The 22,687-nt window shown below is 33.6% G+C and overlaps 2 protein-coding genes and 1 long non-coding RNA gene across 5 annotated transcripts; 1 reads left to right on the forward strand and 2 right to left on the reverse strand.

Annotated features, from left to right (window-relative positions):
- Positions 1-15: 15 nt before the first annotated feature.
- On the reverse strand, positions 16-2,564 carry LOC145161186 (CDP-diacylglycerol--glycerol-3-phosphate 3-phosphatidyltransferase 2-like). Of its 3 annotated transcripts, none has more exons than XR_013738405.1 (8): positions 1,787-2,564; positions 1,185-1,282; positions 1,056-1,106; positions 832-945; positions 645-701; positions 478-563; positions 182-361; positions 16-77 (listed from the first exon to the last, which is right to left on the reverse strand). XR_013738405.1 is itself a non-coding variant. In XM_079080681.1 (8 exons), the coding sequence occupies exons 1-7, from the start codon at positions 2,268-2,270 to the stop codon at positions 238-240; spliced, it is 1,014 nt and encodes a 337-aa protein (XP_078936807.1). In that variant the 5' UTR covers positions 2,271-2,564; the 3' UTR covers positions 16-77; positions 190-237. The 3 variants fall into 3 exon arrangements, 2 of the variants coding, with proteins under 2 accessions (XP_078936807.1, XP_078936806.1); XM_079080681.1 differs by having other exon boundaries at positions 190-361; XM_079080680.1 differs by having other exon boundaries at positions 16-361; positions 1,787-2,563.
- A 1,417-nt stretch (positions 2,565-3,981) lies between these two features.
- LOC145157031 (uncharacterized) lies at positions 3,982-4,692 on the forward strand. The gene is made up of 2 exons (XR_013737053.1): positions 3,982-4,264; positions 4,371-4,692. It is a non-coding gene; the product is annotated as an uncharacterized LOC145157031 (long non-coding RNA).
- A 3,307-nt stretch (positions 4,693-7,999) lies between these two features.
- LOC145158553 (uncharacterized) lies at positions 8,000-8,563 on the reverse strand. Its single transcript, XM_079077438.1, has one exon. The coding sequence runs from the start codon at positions 8,561-8,563 to the stop codon at positions 8,000-8,002; it is 564 nt and encodes a 187-aa protein (XP_078933564.1).
- Between the last annotated feature and the right edge of the window lie 14,124 nt (positions 8,564-22,687).

Genomic DNA, 22,687 nt, shown 5'->3' on the forward strand with positions numbered 1-22,687 from the left:
ATCAACCTCAGAATATGCAAAAAAAAAATACCTGATATTCTTAAAGTAACCAGTTTACAATGCACGTTTATAAGACCCTGGCATAAATTTACCTCGGGTCAGGTCAACTAATTTGATAAATAAGCATCCGAAACATATAAAGAAAAAAAATGACAAGATATATTTGGTGATGCAAGTTAACCTGCATACATGAAGGGTTTTGAAAGAAACAAGGTAGTATTAAGTTGTTGCATGTTGCTACATCATCATCAATACTTTCCATATCTTCTTCATATACACAACCAATGACCATACAGCTAGCCCTGCTGATACATAAAGGAAACCAACACCTGCTGTACCCAGAAACCCTACTTCTGTAAAACTGCATATTTTCAGATAAAAACTTTAAAACATGACACAAGCAAGATTACTGTATTTCCAAAAAAGTAATTGTTACGAATATTCAAATTTAAAAGAGACTAATGAATAATAAATAACCTGCTGTCTCTAATTACAAGAAGAATGGTTAATGAAGTCATTTGAGTAGCTGTTTTCCACTTTCCAAGATTATTTACAGCAACAGCCTGAAAATGATGCATTATTTAAAAAAAAAATGAAAGAAAAATATAAAGTATTGACTGCTTTTCACAGAAATAGAATAGAACCTGTGAAAGTTTACTCCCTTGAGAAGCAGCCCACTCTCTAACTGCAGACATTGTTATCTGGAATACACCAAGCATTGTTGATCAGATTCTTAGAAGAATCTAAAAAGTATCATCAAAGCTTAGAAGCTAATGAAAAAAAAATATCACTGTCATCTTTATGAACAATGTGCTAATATCAGGAATTTACCTCTCTGCCAATGATTGCAATTGATGGTACAGTCAATAGCCATGGCAGTTGCCCAAAAATAGCAGCCTCTGGAGGTCTTGTACATAGCAAGACTAATGTAGCAGCAACCATAAGCTGTGACCATGAATGATCAAACAATTTTTACTATATATAAAAGATAGAAGATTCATTGTTAATCTAATTCTTGAAACTGGAAAGATAAAAAAAAAAAAAAAAAGGCATACCTTATCAGCCACCGGATCTAAAAATGCGCCAAAAGCAGTACCTAAGTTCATCTGCAATCACAAACAAAACCAAGATTCATTGATTTGTGTAATGAGAAGATACAAGTTTATAAACATATCAATGCATACCCTTCTTGCTAGATACCCATCAAGCCAATCTGTAATTGCTGCAGCAATGAAAATACCAGTGGTGGCAGTTGTTCCTAATCGACTGTTCATATGAAAAGCTAATCAAACAGAAAAAATGATATGTTAGTCTTGTAAAATGGTTTACCAGGATCTTTTATAACTAAATGCTACATCATAGATTCATATCCAATATGGATCCTGACCCTGATTGAAACTAAACTAACAAATTGTTGTGTACAAGGTACAGACTACAGAGATTATGATTCTTTTTCTTGCAGGAAGTATGATAAGGACAATAACCTATGGTCTAATGGAAACAATAAGACATAAACCAGCATCATGCTTCAACAAAACTCACAGGATCACCACAAACCAAAATTTTAGAAATGAATCAATCTAATGAGCGTAAATCCTCTGTAGAAACCAAAGAGATTTTCACCAAATTTGTTTATATTCATAAGATTTTCCTTTTCCATCAAAATATCTAACTGCACATCTGCTGAACAGCTTTCAGATGTCAACGATTCAGAGAATTCATAGTATTTGTCATTTTTGATGCTTGCTAAAATCAATCAGATTTAAACGGAAAGAAGGGGACGTACTGCTGATCAAAAGAGGAACGGCCGCGACGCGAGCGATTGTTAAGATCGTAGGCAATGTTAACAATTTAGAGGACGAATTTTGTTGAGACGGAGGAGGTTTTAGGTGCCGGCGGTCGTCCGACGGCAATGCAGGCATGACAGAGGAGCTGTGGTCAGCTTCCGTTGTCCTTTTGTCATCTCTGTTATCACTGCTTGCCGATTCCATATTCACTTTTCCACCAACAAACACTTTTCCTCCTTTATTCCCGGAACAATATCTGAAATTTTTCGGACTACGAAACCCTAGTCTGTTATAATCGTTGTTATTGATAACGTGAGCGTGCGGTGCAAATTGTGTTGTTATCCTCCACCAGCCCGAGCACATCGCAGGCAGTGTTCTAGAATTCCCGGTGGTAATTGCCCGGCGTAGCCATTTATGGCGGTGGCGTTGGTGGTGGTGGTGGACGGAAATAGAAGAGGTGAGTTTGAGAAGGTTTAGGGGCATGGCGGTCGGCGTAGGGTGTGGGTGAAGGGATTATATGCGCCACCTGGCTTAGGTTAGCAGGAAAGTCGTCCGTGTCTGGGGAGGTCATAGGTTAGCGATGTAAAACATAAGTTTTTTTGGGAATGGGTTGAGCCAAATGCTAATAACGGCTGATACCTCGATAAAAAGCTGGAATCCAAGATAAAAGAATAATTGAAGTTGTCAAAACTGAAGTGAACAGATGCAAGGAAAGGAACGATCATAAGATTATGGGTGTTAGAAAAGAGTTGGAGCAAATCAACATAAAGCTTTTATCTCGTAGAGTGGTGTACTGGTATTAGTTGTGTTGTTTGTTATATATGTAGTTAAGGTATGTCACAATTTATATTGAGCAAGCCAAACAAAAGATATAAATATATAATGTGAACAAGACAAAAGCATTCCTACTTCCATTGCATATGCATCAAAAGTTGTTCTTATCACCAAACATAAACATAAACAAGTGGAATTGTACAAAAGTTGTTTCCTAGATTCATCAAAAGACTACTAATTTGTTTTTCATCCTAAACTTAAACAAAAGTCTACTAGTACAAAAGGTGTGTCCATTTCTATTACATATGCATCAAAGGTTGTCTTCCATCCCTAAATCATTCCAAGTCCACTAGCTTTCCTTGATTGTTTTAACTTCTACCATTTGCTACAACTTTCTTCCTCGGACCAACTTTAGTGATATGTTCATAAGGTTTCTTAGTCATTTGTACAACTATCACTTCTGTTGGCGAATTAAATAAGTCTTGTTGATTTAATGTTGTGCTAACTATTTTTTTTTTTTTCATTTCTAATGTGATATAATAATTATCACTCTAGTAGTGTAACTAGATCCACTCAATTTATGTAATTAGATACATTATTAAAGTGTAGAAGTGAATCTATATTTTACTAATAAACAAACTCCTTTATATTTACATAAAAAATTGAAAATTCGATACGATTTTTTTTTCTACCATAAAAACTGTAATTTATGATGAATTAAGTAAGTTAAAAGAATTTAGGGTCCCTATCATTTTCAGTAAGATATAATTTCTATCATTTAAACAATTTAATTTTAATCAATACACGGTTAATATCTTTTTATTAATCATAATAGTAAAACGCATATAAGGATTTGTTTTTTAATCATAAAGTTAAAAACAATACTAAAATCAAAAACCATAACTAGTTTTATTCGCATGTAAGACATATTAGAGAGCATTGAATTGAATGATATGATTTTAATGAATGTTTATTTTATATGTTAAAAATTATTACAATTATAAATATTAACTTAGTGTAAGATTATTATTATTATTATTTATAGTTAATTTCAATTAAATAATTACATAATTCTAACCAAATAATTTTATTTTAGGCACACGCGTTTATTATAAATTAGGCTGTACATTGTATATATATAAAATTTTTATAGTTAATATATAGGGTAAATTACACGGATGGTCCCTGTGGTTTAGGGTAATCCGCATGTTTGATCCCTAACAACTTTTTTTAACTCGGACCATCTCTATCAATTGATTTTGTTGCATCGTTGGTCCCTGACCGACTTAAAATGACCAATATACCCTTATCTATTATTTTAATTGTTTTATTTATTATTAACTAATTAAAAAGTTGTAAAAGAAAATATTTAATAAATGTGGGTCCCACCCACCCTTCATCTGTCTCATGGCATCGGCCTCTTCATCTTCACCCCCTTTGCACCATTTCTTCATCGTAACCATTGCTTCTCCATCTCCGATTCCGGATGACTACCGTCGGCCATCACCGCCACCATTCCACTACTATCTCTCTATAGTCAACCCAAGTCCCCAACCATCACCGGGAACCCTTATCCACTAAAATTACTTCCTAACCCTAGATCTACCCCTAAACCCAATCATCTCTTTCAACCTGCTTCCACACCCTCTCTGGCATTCAATAACCACCAGAAACAATATGGGTTTGACTATGAAAATTAACAGGTTTTGAAAACAATGCTTTGGTTTTACTAGTCATTAATCTTGATTGCTTTGATTGCTTCATATGAATAATGCTTTAGATTTGTTCCAATCTTGAATGTTCTGATAGGGACAGAGACCATGGTGAAACTTGATGGCGACGAGAGGGGTAAGGGAAGTGAGTTCCATCATATACCCGCAAGCCCATCGATGAATCTGGTTTTCCGTTTCAATGGTGGATTTTGATTTCACAACATCGACCTTCAACCTCAGTGAGCTACTTGGAGCGGTTATCTATATTTTGTAGCTGGAGAAGATGATTGGGCTTCGTAGTGTTCTAGCGATCTTGTCGATTTGTGTTTGATGATTGTGTTTTGTGGGTTCTGTTCCAAACTCCCACCGTCATAGCAAATAAATCAAATAATGGAGCCTTTTTATTTCCTTTACCAAAATTTGATTTTGATTTATATTGTGAGGATTAAATGTCAGATATAATGTTTGTAATGATTTGAGTTTTAGGTTTCAATTTGTATGATTTTATGGTTTGTGGTTTTTACGGCAAGAAAGGGGAGGGGTTATGCAGGTTTCCAGGAGGGGATGGGAGGGAGGAGGAAGAAGATGTGTGTGGTGGTGACCGGTGATGCAGGTGCCGATGATGTTGGTGGTGGGCGATAGTGGAAGAGGTGAGGTGATGTAGGTGGGGTGGGGGTTAAGAATTAAGTGTGGGTTTCATTTTAACTTATTTTATTGTTTAATATATTTTTATTTAACTCATATTTTAAAAAGGTTAAAAAAATTAGTAAGGGTAAATTAGTCTTTTTAGAACGGACAGGGACCAAACGTGCAATAAAAATATAAAGTAGGGATGCTCCGAGTTAAAAAAAATTGTTAGGGACCAAGCACGCAGATTACCCTAAATCATAGGGACCATCCGTGTAATTTACCCTAATATATACACAAGTATATATTATTAAAAATATCAATAATATTATAAAAGACCTTGCATTTTTTTTTTTTTTTTTTTCTGTTTAAGCTAAACTTTTTTTCCCAAGCACTACAAATATTTGTCTAGTTCCTAAATAATGTTTAGACAGGGAACATCATAAAAACGAAACTAGCATTATAAATTATTATAACGATTATGATAAAAAAAAACTAAACAAATGTAACGTTATTTATTTAGTTATCACATACTGATGCATTTATATCAAAATATCAATATCAATTTGGGGGAATTAGGAGCTTATTTAAAAGCGAAAAGAAGAAGCACAAGGCCTCGAACATTCACACATCGGTCTACGCTTATGAGTGGGATCCATAATTTTGCAAAGACCGCCTTCATATGTATCCGCTTTGCAAGAATCCTTACATTTTCCAAGATCGCAAATCGGTCTGATGTCTTTCATGCGTTTACAAACTGACTCACCTTCTCCCCTCTTGCCACTTTTTTTTGAAACAACAAATATATTAATAAAACGTCTCCCAAACTAGCTAGAAACTAGAAGAGGATGAAACAGAACAATACAACAAGAGAAGTAAGGAGAAAACGAAAACAAAACAAAACAAAAACAAAATAACAGAACAGGACAATGCTACAAATTAACGAAAGGGGAAGTCTGCCATTCTAGCCATGAGCCCACTCCTGAATTTCCCCTACATTTGATCCAGAAATACACCATAGATTTGATAAGCTCCATCCCGGTTGTAGGATTGATAAACATTGCTTTGAATACACGATCGTTACGGTATTTCCATACATTCCACAGTAATCCATAACATATTGTGAGGAACCGATTACGTTTTTTCAAACTACCACCCCATGACTCCGCGTAATTCAATAATTCATTGATCGAGTTATAAGATGCCTGCTGTATTCCGCACCATTCGAACAATTTCTCTCTAATTGTCTGGGCAAACGGACACTCCACCAGAATATGGTTTGCATTCTCCTCCCCGCTAATGCATGCGCTACAATACGTTGAGTTTACAGAAACTCCTTTTGATAATAAAGTGACTGCCGAGGGGATTCTGTCTTGTTTTGCACGCCAGATGAAGCAGTTTACTTTACCTGGCACATCTTTACTCCAGTTAAAAGGCGGAATGATTTGTTGTGGGCCCAATATTTGTTCTATTTTCTTCCTCATGAGACTTACAATGTAGTTACCTCCCAGATCAAATGTATATCGCCATCTGTCATCCCCAACTTCCAGTTGTATAGGGGATAATTCATCATTTAATGCGGCTAGCTCAGAAGAAAGACCAGCTTCTATTGGACATGATTTCCAATGTGCCACAATTCCTCCGTCATCTATTCGCTCAGCCACCGTACATCTCTTCCTGGATTCAAGTTCGTATAGTGTTGGAAATTTGTTTTTTAGATTTTCTGGGCCTAACCATTTATCAATCCAAAATTGTATTTACACCAGATTTGACCTGCAGTTTGAATACATCTCCAATTTCTAGTCCATATTTGAGTAAATCTTTCTTTACCGAGACAATGTTGTTCCATACACCACTGAAATTCCTGTTGGACAAATAATCATGAGGTTTGTTGTGAAGATTGTGTATACCTTTAATGACCATACCCCATAACGATGCTTTTTCCTCCATTAAACGCCACCACCACTTCACAATTAAGCTCATGTTCAGTGCTCGGATGGATCCTACTCCAAGACCTCCTTCCGATTTGGGGGCTACCACTTTGTCCCAAGATACCCAGTGAATTTTCTTCTTATTTTCGTCTCCTCCCCATAAAAATCTTCTCCTTATTCGTTCTAGAGTATCAGTAACTGTCACAGGAGCCATGAATAATGAGAAGAAGTATGTTGGGAGATTGCCAAGCACCGATTTCAGTAATGTTAGCCTTCCGCCAAAGGATGAAGTTTTCGATTTCCAAGCAGACAATTTTGAGTTAAACTTGTCTATGATTGGCTTCCAGTTTTTTGATTGATTCATATTTGCACCGACAGGAACTCCCAAGTAATTGAATGGAAATGATCTTGCTTCACATCCGAGAATATTAGCCCAATTTGCAGTTTCACGTCCCGTAGCACCAATTCCAAATACTTTAGATTTGTGAAAATTGACTTTAAGACCCGATGAGATGTGGAAGCAATTTAAGATTCTGGCAATGTTTTTGAGATTGGGGCGTGTCCATTCACCTACGAATAATGCATCGTCGGCATAGAATAAGTGTGAAATCATAGGCCCATTGTTGGGGGTTTGGATACCTTTAAAAATCCCTTTTTCTCTAGCTACTAACATAGCCGCGTTTAGACCTCCCCTTGCTATGATAAAGAGAAAAGGGGATAATGGGTCTCCTTGTCTAACACCTTTGGATATATCGAAATCATCCGTTGGAGATCCGGTTATTATTACCGAGGCCCTTGATGAGTTGAGACATCCACGGATCCAGGATCGCCATTTACTGCCAAATCCCATATGAGATTGAATAGAATCAAGAAACTCCCAGTTTACTGAGTCAAATGCTTTATCGAAGTCGACTTTGAACATCATAATTGTCTTTTTCACTTTCTTTACCCACGAGTAAAGTTCATTTATCATCAGGGGCCCGTCCAATATATTCCTATCTTGGACGTATGTTGATTGTACATCTCCAATAACACTGCCTATGACAAATTTGAGTCGAATGGCAAGGATCTTTGAAATAATTTTGTACATGCATCCGATAAGACTAATTGGGCGGTAATCTGAGAGGGATAATGGATCTTTGACTTTTGGGGCGAGTATGATGAAAGATTAATTGCAACCCCGAGCGATGGTGCCAAATTTATCAAAATGCAGGACAAAATTCATCACGTCATCTTTGATGTTATCCCAGTAGGTTTTGATGAATTTGAATGTGAATCCATCCGGACCTGGGGCTTTTTCGCTACCACAAGCCCATACTGCCTCTTTTACTTCGGCCAGACTAAATGAAGCTTCCAGTTTTATTGCCTCCATCATGGATAGGGACTTGAAATGAGGGTTGATAAGTTTGGGTCTTAAGACCCAATTTTCTTTGAATTTGTACCGGAAGAAGCGGTAAATTTCCTCCTTGATCTCACGAGAGTCGTAGGTCCATCTTCCGTTCATTGTCAAGCCATAAATCTTGTTTCTCCTATTCTTGTTATTTATCAAACCATGAAAGAACTTGGTGTTTTCGTCTCCTTCCACAGTCCATTTGACCCGTGATTTTTGTTTCAAGTCTAACACCGCCAGTTTTTCTAGTTCTAGTATTTTTTGCAGACCTTGGCTACGACGATCCAACTCATGCTCAATCAAGGGTCTTGATTCTGCCAATTCCTCTAGTTGTGTCACCATGTGTTTGACACTAGAGATCTCCTGTGCTTCTATTTTTTAAGTTTGTCTTTTTCAATTTCTGATCTGATTCTTGAGGAATTTAAGTTTTGCAGCTAAGTGCGCGTCCGGAATACCGTATCCAACAAATCTTTCCAAAGCTTTCTTGACAGTAGAATCGAAACCTTCTTTTAAAAGCCATGAATTGAAGAAACTTAATTGTAAACAGCTAAACATAATATTTGTTGATATATATGTATATATATATATATATATATATATATATATATATATATATATATGAGTAGGATCAAATGAGAACACCAAAAAGGTTGAGAACGCGAGAACAAAGTATATTCATTTGTGATTCCATGCATTCATTTGTGGAGAAATGATAAATTTTTACGCCTTTAATTTCAATTGAAGAGAAAACGCATATTCATGTTGATTGTGCGTAAAAATTTAACATTTCTCCACAAATGAATACATGGTATCACAAATGAATATACTTTGTTCTCGTGTTCTCAACCTTTTAGGTGTTTTCATTTGATCATTTCCCTATATATATATGTATATATATATATATATATATATATATATATATATATATATATATATATATATATATATATATATATATCAAGGTTGTAAAAATCGTTCGGCGGTAGCTCGGCGGTCAACTGGCGATAAACGATTAATCAGACTCGGCGGGGATTAATCGGCGATTAATCGGGGACCCTAAATTATTAATAAAATTATTTAAAAAATTAATATTTCCTAAAAAATTAAGTATTTGGAAATTTTAAATTTTAAAATTTTGAAATTTTAAAAATTTTAGTATAATATTTTAAAATTTGAAAGCTTAAAATTTTAAAATTTTAAAATTTTGGTGTAATATTTGAAAATTATTTTTTTTTGAATTTTTTAAATATTTCCCGCCTATGACCGCCAAGGCCGCCAAGGACCGCCAAGCCCGAGTTTGACCGATTTTGACCAATTTCCGCCAAGCACCCTAATCGTAATCGGTTCGAGGCCGCCAAGCGATTAATCGGCCGCGAAGGCCGATTTCTGCAACACTGATATATATATATATATATATATATATATATATATATATATATATATATATATATATATAGGATGGATCATTTGAGAACCTAAAGTTTCCCGAGAACCCGAGAACTAAAAGTGAAACGTTAGATCAAACCTTTTAATGGCCTAGATCCAACATGACATATTTGTAACTATTAACATTTTCAATGGTAACATTGACTTTTTACAATAAATTACAAGGGTAGTTAAGGGATAAAAATTAACATACATAATAATTAATCAAAATTAATTTTGAAAAATACAACTCTCTCTCACCGTCTTTCTCTCTCCCTCATGTTCATCTTCATCCCAGATTTTGAGATGAAATCGTTAAATCAGAAAAGTTGCATTAAAGTTATTTGTAAAATTCCCAGCAATACCCAATACTTCTCATAAGCTCGGAAGCGTAAAGATCTGATTTTTACTGTTTATAATAAAGTCAAATCCCAAGCACGGAACCGATTTATTACTTGTTACTTATTACCAGTTAATTAGAACAATTACGGATTCTATTAACTGATTAACTGGAATGATAAAACCCTAGCTAGGTGATCAGACTAACAAGAATCAAAATCAAACATCCATTAAGAACAAAACTGAATAATCTAGATAGAAACACAAAACAAAAACCAGATCTAATGATCAATCAAATGAAAAGTACTTGTCTTTGCAGAATTGAAAACTAAGGTTTTAGCCAGACATGGCTAAAATCTGATAAAAACAAATGAAAAGAGACATCAAACAACTAATCTTACTAAACTAAACGTAGAAGATGATCTACAGTCTTCAGATCTTCAGAAATCGTTGAAATCGAAGAAGAAACACCTCCAAAATCGTATTTTCGTCGTCTGGTACCTCTGGAATCGCCAACATAGGTTACACGAATGCTATCAGGGCTGTATTTATACGTCTAACTGTCGAATCGCCGTTCCTGCGATCGCAAAGGCACAACCTGCGATCGCAGGTTTTGAAGAAAACACGTCTCGTGCCTTTTTAATGAAGTAGGATGCTATTTTGGCACTTTTTGGCCAACCTGCGATCGCATGTACACAACCTGCGATCGCATGTATTGATCTTTCACTTCCGGATGAATTTTTGGCACAAAAGAACCTCGAAGGCAACCTGCGACCAAACCTGCGATCGCAAAAAGGCTACATGCAATCGCAGGAAGGCAACCTGCGATCGCATGTTGTGCCAATGACGTCCGAAATTTCATCTACTTTCCGGATCATTTTGAATCACGTCAATCGGAGTTACGGTTCTCGAGATATGGTCAAAATACTGACAGGGGGTCAAAGCTGCCAGCAACATCCTTTAACTTTAGATTGCATATTCTTTCTTCGTGTGATCAATTCAATCAAATGTTTCTTGACCAAAGCATCTTGCAAGCTTTCCTCAACATACTGCATAAGTTCCAAGCTCCACTTTTTAAGCTCCAAACGCGCATCCAACTGCTCCCAAAGCACTGCTCCACTCGAACTATCTGAAATTGACATAAAAACATGAGCAGTACAGGAATTCTAACGAAAGACATGAGTTGAACATTATTTTAATAAATGACATGCAAATGTACAAAATATGATGCTAAAATGATAATAAAAACTACCCTCAAAGATGCATAAAATGACATCTAACAAATCTTCCCAAGCTTAAACCTTACTTGTGCTCAAGTAAGAAAAAGAATAAAACATTATAAACAAATGGAAAGATGTAGATGACATAAAAAAAAGATTTAGAATAAAAAGAAAATAAAAACTTAAACTAAAATACTTCACTCTTTTGTTTGTCACATGATCAGATTTCACAATGAGGAAGCTCCAACGAAATCACTACCTAGACAACAGTCTCAATACTTTATATTAACGATTCATAATTATATTTAATTAGTTAAACCAAGCTTGAGCAAATAATTTTTACGTCGAATTAAATTTGTGAAAACAGTGTATTTTTAAAAATAATTTCACGAAAATTCGTTTATAAAAACTTAGCTTGACCAACCCCTCCTTTTTTTCCGAACTCGTCCAGTAAACGCAGTAAGCTCCATTATGGATAGAAAATCCAAGCTTACCCCTATGATTCCACTATCAAGGGATCAATCTCATTATACCACACATCTTCTTCGTCTAGATCAACTCTTCAGATTTAACTTGTTTGCTTCTTGATTTCGACTTGAACTTGACTTGGATTTGACTTTGAATTGCAGATTTCTTCAAGTTGTTTAATATACCATATCTAACATATATATAGATCAGGCACGAATTTTACTTTGAAGCCCACCATATCTTCAATACTTCAAAAATGATAACTATTTGTGGGTATAACAAGAGTTCCCTCCTAACCTCAAAAGGCGCAGAAACTATAGGGTTCAGTACTTCAAGGAATGATAAAGGTTATCCAATCTAGGTTCTTTTTAAGGCATTCAAGGAAATTATTTTCAAAACACCGTTCGTTTTTCCATCCCACACTTTCATTGTAAAAAAATTATTGACTCTTATGTTGGTTCATATTGAAAACATTTAAAGCACTTTAAAAGACAATTCTTAAAATTGATTGTAATGAGACTATTATTTTTGGTAACTATCACACTTCATCTTAATAGAGCTATCGAATGTAAAAGATATCCTCATCTCATGTAATTTATTTCAATTTTTTAAAGATTTTTAAGAATTTTAATTAGCAGAAAATAAAAAATAAAATAACTAGAAATAAAATCTTTTAGGGTTTCTTACTTTTTTAAATGCAGAAAAATAAAGATGAAAATATTTTCGGATTTTCAAATTTTTTATATGCAAATGCAAAAGAATAATATGCAAAAAGAAAAATAAATTTTGAAAAATTTAAATAAAAAACTGAAAATTTAAATTTTTAACAAAAAATGCAAAATTTTTACATTAAACCCCTCCCCAAGCTTAAAATGATGCATTGTCCTCAATGCTTAGAGAGGAATGAACAGCTCAATAAATAATATAAAAGCAAAAGGGTTACAGCTAGGAAAGAATGTACCTGATAGATTGCAGAAATACTGATTTTGACGACAATGTGGCGAGAAATCTGAATTTCAACGACTTTGAAGATCCTCTGATTTCCCCAAGCTTGCTTGGAACTGCGACCATCTCTTTATTGAAAGCGGAAAAATAAAAATTAAACATCGGGTTGCCTCTCGGAAAGCCGCCCATTTTTAAAGTCGTTGGCTCGACTTTGCCCAGCCAGATTATTAACTGGTGTGGTTGGGACTTCTCTGAAGCTCAACTCTTTTTCTTTTGACTCCAGATCCCTTCAAATATGGCAGAATTTTGGGATCTGATACTTGCACATCAACCGGGAAAAACTCCTGATCTTTATCAAAAGACTCAAATTTTAGATTTTTGAGCCTTTTTCTTTTTCCGATCTTCTTGACAGAACCTAACTTCTTCTTTTTCTGAATTTTCTTTTTCAGCTTCGTGTTAGAAATCACATATTTCTCATCCTCCCCAAGCTTAACTTTTTCTATCAGCTTTGTACCAGCTCCTCCAGTAGAAATCACATTATCTTTCACCTCCCCAAGCTTATCTATGCTCAACTCCTTTAATGTATAATTATCTGGTTTCTGTCTAAAAATAAATCTTGCACAAAACCATTAGAAAAATCACAGTAGTCCTCAGACAAAGGACTGCTGATACCCAGATAATTAATAGAAAAATTATCAATTGGAGTTTCAACATCATTTATTTTAAAGTGCACAATATCACCATCAAACTCCATAGAAAGAGTACCAACAAAAACATCAATCTTGGTTTTAGCAGTTTTCATAAAAGGTCTTCCCAAAATAATTGAGTTTGCATCATAAGTGTCCAAGTTTCCCATGTCTAATACATAAAAATCAGTGGGAAAGATAAGCTCACCCACTTAGACAAGAACATGCTCAAGCACACCTTTTGGGTGTACTGTTGAATGATCCGCCAACTGGATGATGGTCCCGGTGTTTCGCAAAGATCTTAATTTTAATTTTTCAAAAATAGAAAACGGGAGGACATTAACTGAGGCACCAAGGTCAAGCATGGCTTTTGGAAAATTAAGGTTCCCTAATTTACAAGGAACTGAGAAAATCCCCGGATCCTTGCACTTTGGAGGCAAACCTTTTTGCAAAATTAAAGAAATATTTTCGCCAGCTTTTACAATCTCATTAAATTTTAGTTTTTTCTTTGAAATACATAAATTTTTCAGAAATTTAGCATAGCGAGGGATATGTTGGATAATATCCAAAAGTGGGATATTTACCTCAACCTTGCGAAGAATTTCCATAATATCTTCATCATCTCTTTCGCGCTTCATGCTCCTCAGTCGCGATGGGAAGGGCGTTAGTGGCTTATATTCTTTCAGAATTGGCTTGGGTAGTGTTGGAGTTTCTTTTTCTTTATCTTTTTTCAGCGAATTCTTCAACTAACACTTCTTCATACTCTTCTGTTTCAGCTTCTTTTTCTGTTTCTTCCACATCTCCTTCTTCTACCAGAACTTCTTCAAATTCTTCTTCAGATTTGTTGTCGGGTTCAGATGCACTTAGGCCTTCGTATGTTTTCCCAATTCTTAAGGAAATGGCACTCACGTTGTGCTTTGGATTGTTTTCTGTGTGCCCTGGTAATTTTCCTTGAGACTCCAGACGACCCACATAAGTGGCAAGTTGAGACACCTGCTGCTCCAAATTCTTAATGCTTGCTCTGGTTTCTGTTTGGAATGCTTGGGTGCTCGTGGCATGAATCTTCACTATATCTTCTAAGGCCATGCTAGAACTACCGGGTTGCTGATGTGTGTTCTGATTCTGTAAATTCGGGTTCTGAAAGTTGGGCTGAAAGTGAGAATTTTGCTAAAAATTTGTCTGCTGAAAACCCGATGGTGGCTGAAATTGTTGTCTTGGCTGATAGTTGTTATTCTGATAATAGTTTGGAGGCTGATTAAAGTTTTTCTGTTGCTGGTATCCTCCGACAACTTTGACTGGAGCAACATCCTCTTGTAAAATCGGACACATATCAGTTGGATGTTCCGTCTTTAGGCAAATACCACATGGTTTCTTCGCAGCTGCTTTCTCTTTCGTCAGGAGCAGAACAGCTTTCGTCAATTCAGATATTTGAGCTTCCAGATGAACATTACTGATCTCCTTGACACCCCTTAGCTGATCTAGATACCACTCGTCTTCATTTCCGGAATGTTTGGACTCGATCGCCAGTTTTTCGATCAACTCTCTGATTTCAGTTGGGGTCATGTCACCCAAAGAACCACCACTAGAAGCATTTGTCAAGCGCCTCTCCACAGGTGTCAAGCCTTCACAAAAACAATTGTAGAGTTGATAATCACTGATCCCATGTTGTGGGCACCGTACCAAAAGCTTTTTGAATCTCTCCCAGTAAGTGTGTAAAGCTTCTCTTTTTCCTTGTTTGATCCCAAGGATTTCTCTTCTGAGACTGGAGACTCGCGTTTCTGGAAAGTATTTCTCTAAAAACAACTTCGCGAGCTCGGTCCAAGTGGTGATGGAACCAGATGGGAGTTCATATAACCATTCCCTTGCTGAATCTTGAAGCGAAAAGGGGAATGCCCTTAACTTTATCTGGTCTTCAGTTACAACATGAGGCTTCATTCCAGAACATACCACATGAAATTCTTTGAGGAATTTATGTGGGTCTTCGTTTTCTAGACCGCGAAATATGGGAAGAAGGTGTATTAGCCCAGATTTGAGTTCGAAGTTCTGGACTTCTGGAAAAGTGATACATAGAGGTTGTTGGGTAACCACTTGGGTGGCCCACTCTCTAAGGGTCTTTTCTGCTTCGTCTCCACTCATGGTTAAGTCTTCAGATTCGGTTTCTGAAGAGTCTGTGGTTTCAGATTTAACGGAAGAAGGTGGGTAATATGTTTTATAAGGGCTGTTTTGAGGTGAAGATGGGGGTACTTTCGGAATAAATGGATCTGATTCGTTCCACAAGGGAGTGCCTTGTGGTTGTGGGGGTTTCTGGGGGTACGAATGAAGATGAACCAAAGAGACCACCTGATCGTTTATTTCTTGTTGCCTCTTTCTTCAGTCTCCTTGTAGTTCGCTCAATTTCTGGATCAAAAACTAAAGGTGTACCTGAACGAAAAAGTCTTGGCATAAAACTATTAGAAAGCACCGTGTCCCCGGCAACGGCACCAATTTGTTAACACGTTGTCGCGCGCGTATTAAGCAAATAAATTATCACTGCTGGTTGCACTAAAAATATAGCACAGGGAAGCAGGGTCGAATCCTCAGGGACACAGCCTAATGGTCAATGCCTTTTTGCATCAGGCACATCTAGTCAAGACAGAAATTATTAAAAGGGGGTTTTAATTAAAAACTAAAAACTAAAAATGCAGTGATATTAAACTAAATGAAAATCAATATAAAAACGATTTCAGCTCTGCTGCGACTTTCCTAATCATGTAACTGATCCAGATCTGATTATTTGAGATGCGTTCTATCTAAGCTGGTACTGAGAAAAACTAACAAGCTCTAGTAATTTCTCCTTTACCTAAATTAGTTAATCAAAACAAGCTCTTTAATTAACCCTAACTTTTTACTGTCTGATTAAATAAGCTCTTAATTAAATTAGAAAAGTTGCATTAAAGTTCTTTGTAAAATTCACAGCAATACCCAATACTTCTCATAAGCTCGGAAGCGTAAAGATATGATTTTTACAGTTTATAATAAAGTCAAATCCCAAACACGGAACTGATTTATTACTTGTTACTTATTACCAGTTAATTAGAACAATTACGGATTCTATTAACTGATTAACTGGAATGATAAAACCCTAGCTAGGTGATCAGACTAACAAGAATCAAAATCAAACATTCATTAAGAACAAAACTGAAGAATCTAGATAGAAACACAAAACAAAAACTAGATCTAATGATCAATCACATGAAATGTACTTGTCTTTGCAGAACTGAAAACCAAGGTTTTAGCCAGACATGACTAAAATCTGATAAAAACAAATGAAAAGAGACATCAAACAACTAATCTTACTAAACTAAACGTAGAAGATGATCTACAGTCTTCAGATCTTCAGAAATCATTGAAATCGAAGAAGAAACACCTCCAAAATCGTATTTTCGTCGTCTGGTACCTCTGGAATCGCCAACTTAGGTTACAGGAATGCTATCAAGGCTGTATTTATACGTCTAGCTGTCAAATCGTCGTACCTACGATCGCAAAGGCACAACCTGCGATCGCATGTACACAACCTGCGATCGTATGTACACAACCTGTGATCGCAGGTATTGATCTTTCACTTCCGGATGAATTTTTGGCACAAAAGAACCTCGAAGGCAACCTACGACCAAACCTGCGATCCCAAAAAGGCTACATGCAATCGCATGAAGGCAACCTGCGATCGCATGTTGTGCCAATGACGTCCGAAATTTCATCTACTTTCCGGATCATTTTGAATCACGTCAATCGGAGTTACGGTTCTCGAGATATGGTCAAAATACTGACAGGGGGTCAAAGCTGCCAGCAACATCCTTTAACTTTAGATTACATATTCTTTCTTCGTGTGATCAATTCAATCAAATGTTTCTTGACCAAAGCATCTTGCAAGCTTTCCTCAACATACTCCATAAGTTCCAAGCTCCAATTTAAGCTTCAAACGCGCATCCAACTGCTCCCAAAGCACTGCTCCACTCGAACTATCTGAAATTGACATAAAAACATGAGCAATACAGGAATTCTAACGAAAGACATGAGCTGAACATTATTTAAATAAATGACATGCAAATGTACAAAATATGATGCTAAAATGATAATAAAAACTACCCTCAAAGATGCATAAAATGGCATCTAACAATCACCAATTGTATCATTGCGTTTGATTTTCCCTAAAACGCTTGTTATATCTCCGATTGGTTATCTACCACCGTATATCTGGAATAGAAGTGGTTGTCTTCAATCGCCGTTCCATTCTCACCATTGTCTTTAATCACCGGAGTCTACCAACACCGCATCTGTTCCTCCATAATCCTGAATCATTGATTTGACCTAAAACATAATCGATGTCTCTCATTCCTTACCGATTGCAGTAGATTTGGAATAGAAGTGACAAAATTATCTAATCAAAGTTGCTTCGTCGATTCACTCAACTTCGATCATCAGGTATCATTGATCCTTACCTACTTGTATTATTCAGTTTTTAATTAGGTATGAAATCAAGTCATCTGTAGAATTATCTCTCTTCTTTCATCTAAACTAATAATCTTCAGATTTGGTTGATTTAACTAAGGTTTCTGTAACAATGTGTGGATTTAACTAGGTTTTCTGTAACAATGTGTGGCTGGAATTCTTTGAATTATGATTCATTTTCATGTGTTGTTTGTTTTGGTTCAAGTTATAAGGAAATGACTTGATTTTGATGAAGAATTCCTCACAAAATAGGAGGAATGTAAGGAAGTTGTGACTTTTAACTTTGTGTTTTCCTAATGAGCTATGCATATGCACTTGTATGGTTACTGTTGATAACTTCACATATAGAAAAACCACTCTGATTAAGGTCTATGGATTTGAACTTTTCATTTCTCCAACCTTTCAGTGATGGATTGCAAAAACTAATTGACCGGTGGTTTTGTGAAATTTGTGCTTATTCTGATTGTATAGTGTAGAAAGCTTTGATTGTATAGTGAAGAAATTATTGTTCATGGATATGTAATTTCTTTTTAATTTCATCGTATCTTTGCCTACTTTTGTGAATTTAATCTAATTCGAGTGATTTGTGTATGTGTTATGTATTATTCTAGATTGTTTCTTGGATTTAATCTAGTAACATCCTTGCTCTGTATCAACAATCATTTATTTTTTTTGTATGTATTATTATATATGTACTTGCTTTATCTAAACGAAATTTGCTTATTGTTTAGTATTTATATGGTTAGTTATGTTTTGAATGTATCATATATTTGACTAATAGATTTTTTTTAGTTTCTATTATTAGGATTTTTCCATATGTTTGCTTCTGTTTTGCTTCATGTATTTATTTGTTCTATGACTTTATGTCAAAAGATGAAGAACAAGAACAATTTCTACCAAATGAATTTGTACTTATTGAAAAAAAAACTTATGAAATGGTACAATTAAACAAATTATTTTCTCATATATGAAAATGTTGACATATATGATCTTCAATACTTATCATAAGCAATTTCATTGCAATTACATAATATGTCATATTATTATATTTTGTATTTATGAATTATTATTATTTTTTAGAAGGTTGGGTGGCCTACAAGACCACTATTAAAGCTAGTGCTTGCACAAAGAAACAACTACAAGGTAGAAACGTTGCATTCCATAAAGAAATCAGCAGGTGGAGCAGGTATATATTTTCTTGAAATTTGAAAATGTTTTTGTAATTTATATTTAACAAATCTTTGTGTTTTTACAATTACTTGGCATAATTAAATAATGAGAAAAAATTGATAGGCATAGCTCTTGCCATATCAAATCATGCATTCAATGCAACAATATGTGATGTCCTTGTAGATCCTAGCTACAACGTATATCTAATATATTATATAATTTTAAAGGTTAATATACTAGAATATATTAACCTTTTCATTACTGCTTCCATCAAAGGTACTCTATATTTTTATTTTTTCTTTTTTATTAAAGATCAAAGGTACTCTATATTTTGTGTGAGTGTTCTTCGTTTTTATTTTCTTCTGAATTTCACATTTGAATCTTAAAAGATACAATCACAAGTGAATATCACATTATATAATCGCATGTGAATCTTACGTTATATATACATATGCATTTTTGTGAGTATTCTTGCATTAATCATTTTTTTTAATTTTCTTGTAGATTTGAAAGAATTTGTGGAAAATTTTGAAGATGTAAAAAGTGATAAATTGAAGAAACTATGGAAATCTTGATATGAAGAAATGATAACACTGTGAACATTTGTAGTTTTTTTTTTTTTTGTATCGAATAAAATACTTGTACTATTATGTTTATAGATTGATTAATAAAAATAAAATTTTGTATGATTTACTTATGAATATTACAGTATAAGAAAAATATGCATATATGCACCTAAAACGTTGATTTTTTTTTTGTTAAAAAAATTAGGGTTTTTTTTAAATATTCTAGTTTTTTTTTTAAAAAAAATTGAGTTCTTTTTTTGAAAAAAAATTCAATTAAAAAAATACTTTTAAAAAAAATCATTTTTTAAAAGAACTACAATTTTTTTGCAAAAAATGCAATTTTTATTAAAAAAATTTTTGAAAAAAATGCAGTTTTTTTTTTTTTTTTTTTTTTTAAAGAAGTTTTTATAAAAGAAGTGCAGTTTATTATTATTATTTTTTTGGAAAAATTGCAGTTTTTTTTTTTTAAATTACTTTTTTTTAAATTCATTTTTTCTGAAAAAAACTTAATAAATTCGAAAGTTGATTTATTATGTTAATTTTGTCCAATAACACAAACTAATAAACATTAAATGAGATCGGTAAGATTATGATCATGCCCTTAATGAATTAATTTTGATCTAACGCTCCACCTTTAGTTCTCAGGTTCTCGGGAAATTATGGGTTCTCAACCGATCTCACCCATATATATATATATATATATATATATATATATATATATATATATATATATATATATATATATATATATAGATGTGTGCCCCGCAAAAGCGACAATAAACAACTCTTTTGGCGAATAGTTTTCTTACGTGGAAATAATTATTAGATTTTATTATTAGTTATTATGTAATAATAAAACCACTTTTAATTTGCTTTATACTACAATATAATATATATATATATATATATATATATATATATATATATATATATATATATATATATATATATATATATGCAAAAGTTCAACAATGAACCATTTTAAACAATAGAACAAAGAAACCATTATTTTTTCAAGTTTTAGATCTTATTATTTATCGAAAAAAATTCAAAAAATATAGAAATTCAAAACTTTTTATCTTCTTTCCATTGATATCAAATTTGATAATTTTTTTTTACTTTTTTTATCAGTTCAGATTCACATTTGAATCTACACTATAAATCATTAATTTTGTATAAATTCACTGTATGAATCTGCACAAATTCACAGTATGAATCTGTACAGTGAATCTGAATAGATTCACAGTGTGAATCTGAACAGATCATTTTTCTTTAAATATCAAATTTGATATCAATGGATGGAGGATAAAAAGTTATGAATATCTATATTTTTTGTTTTTTTTTTGATGAAAAATTTGTTATAAAAGTTAAGAAAAGATTGGTTCTTTGGTTCTAAGGTTTAAAATGGTTCCTTGTTGAACCCAACCCTATATATATATATATATATATATATATATATATATATATATATATATATATATATATATATATATATATATATATATATCCTTTTCTAATAAATAAATAGGCTAAATCTCTTACTGCCACGTGTCTTTTTCCTAGCCAGTTTGCTATGTGGCACCTTCTACCGTTTCTTATTTTTTTGTCTTTAGTAACTAATTTGCTGATTTTCTGGTATTACTTTATTTCACCATACTATTATTGGTAACACTATCAAATCAATGAGTTCCACTGGAAAAAAGACATGTAATCTTCTCCGGTTTTCAAATTTCAAAGTTCAAATTCAACATAAATTTCTATCTGCTCTTTATATCTCGCTTGACGTAGGCATTCCTGGAAAAAGGAATTAATGTTTTTGTTGTTTGAATTATATGCTTTTTTCCACATGAATCGTCTTCTTCACCTTTAAGGGAGAAAGGCCCTCCTCACAACCTTATTGTCAACTAATGCATTTTTTTACAGGTTTTCCGTATGCATCTTACATAACTCAGGTTTTCCTTATGCATGCAGGTTTGTCCACTTTCTTCTTTTTGGTTCTTGCAACATTCACAATTTACTAATTTCTTTTAAGTTCCAAAAGTTTTGCCCTGGTACGCTAATTGAGCGATTGGACAAAGTTAATGTCCTATTATACAATTTTCGGCGTCCAATTTCTTTAATGGTGGTATGGAGTAATTTGACAATCAATCGGTCATACAATTTTCGGTATCCAATACTATCTATCTGCCATTCAAGTTTACGTAGACCCATCAACACCTCTCTTAACCTCAAAAACCTCATTTTTTTCAATAACTTTACAAATAAATGTTGTTAAAGTTAGCTTTCTACCATTCATCGTGTTGGGTTTAGAAAATTTTCATTATATAAATTGTTTATAAACCACTATCTATTTGAACGGAGCAACAATTATGATAAGCAGTGTTGTTTTTTCCATTCGGTATTTGATGTTTCTGCTCTTTCAATAAAAGTAGTTTACTTGGGCTTAAAGAAATTTGATCTTATTGAAAATGTTGCGTTTGTTTCTTTAGTTGATTTTGCTTTGTAAGTTGTACATAATTGAGAGTTTTAGTCAGATGGAGGTGTGTCCTTCCTTCTCCTTTTATGTATTACGTTACTTGTGTATCAGTTACTTTTACCAAGAACTTAATAGAGAGTTGCATTTTGGGTTTAATAGTATGATTGACTTTTTTAAATTCATATTCATAATGACCATGGTAAATTATAGCAAGTTTAAAAATTGATCTTATTTTAACATTCTTACTTTCGCTCATTTAAAAATAAAACTGACGGTAAAATTCTAACACGTGCTAAAAGTTTTGAAATTTTTACATTTTTAGTAAATTAAACATTAAAAAAATGAAAAATAAATAAATAAATTATTAACTAATTAAAAATAAAATAAATAATAATAAATATTTTATTTATTATTTAAATTGGAGAAATTTATAATTTAATAACATTAAATAATTAATTTGGTAAAATATAAAACTATGATTATTGGTTAATTTAAGTTATTTACATTATCTTACATTCTAATCTATCTCTTCTAATAAACAAAACATAATATTATCATTTGTCTCTATTCCACAATGCTTATTTGCCATGTGACATGCTTCTAATTTTTTCTATTAAATGTCAAAATATTTAATTACTAAATCCCGAAATATTAATTCTAAAAATTTCAAAATCCACATTTTT

This window comes from Lactuca virosa, chromosome 2, assembly GCF_052849685.1.
Source record: "Lactuca virosa cultivar CGN04683 chromosome 2, Lactuca_virosa_CGN04683_v6, whole genome shotgun sequence".
In the NCBI taxonomy this organism is placed as follows: Eukaryota; Viridiplantae; Streptophyta; class Magnoliopsida; order Asterales; family Asteraceae; genus Lactuca; species Lactuca virosa.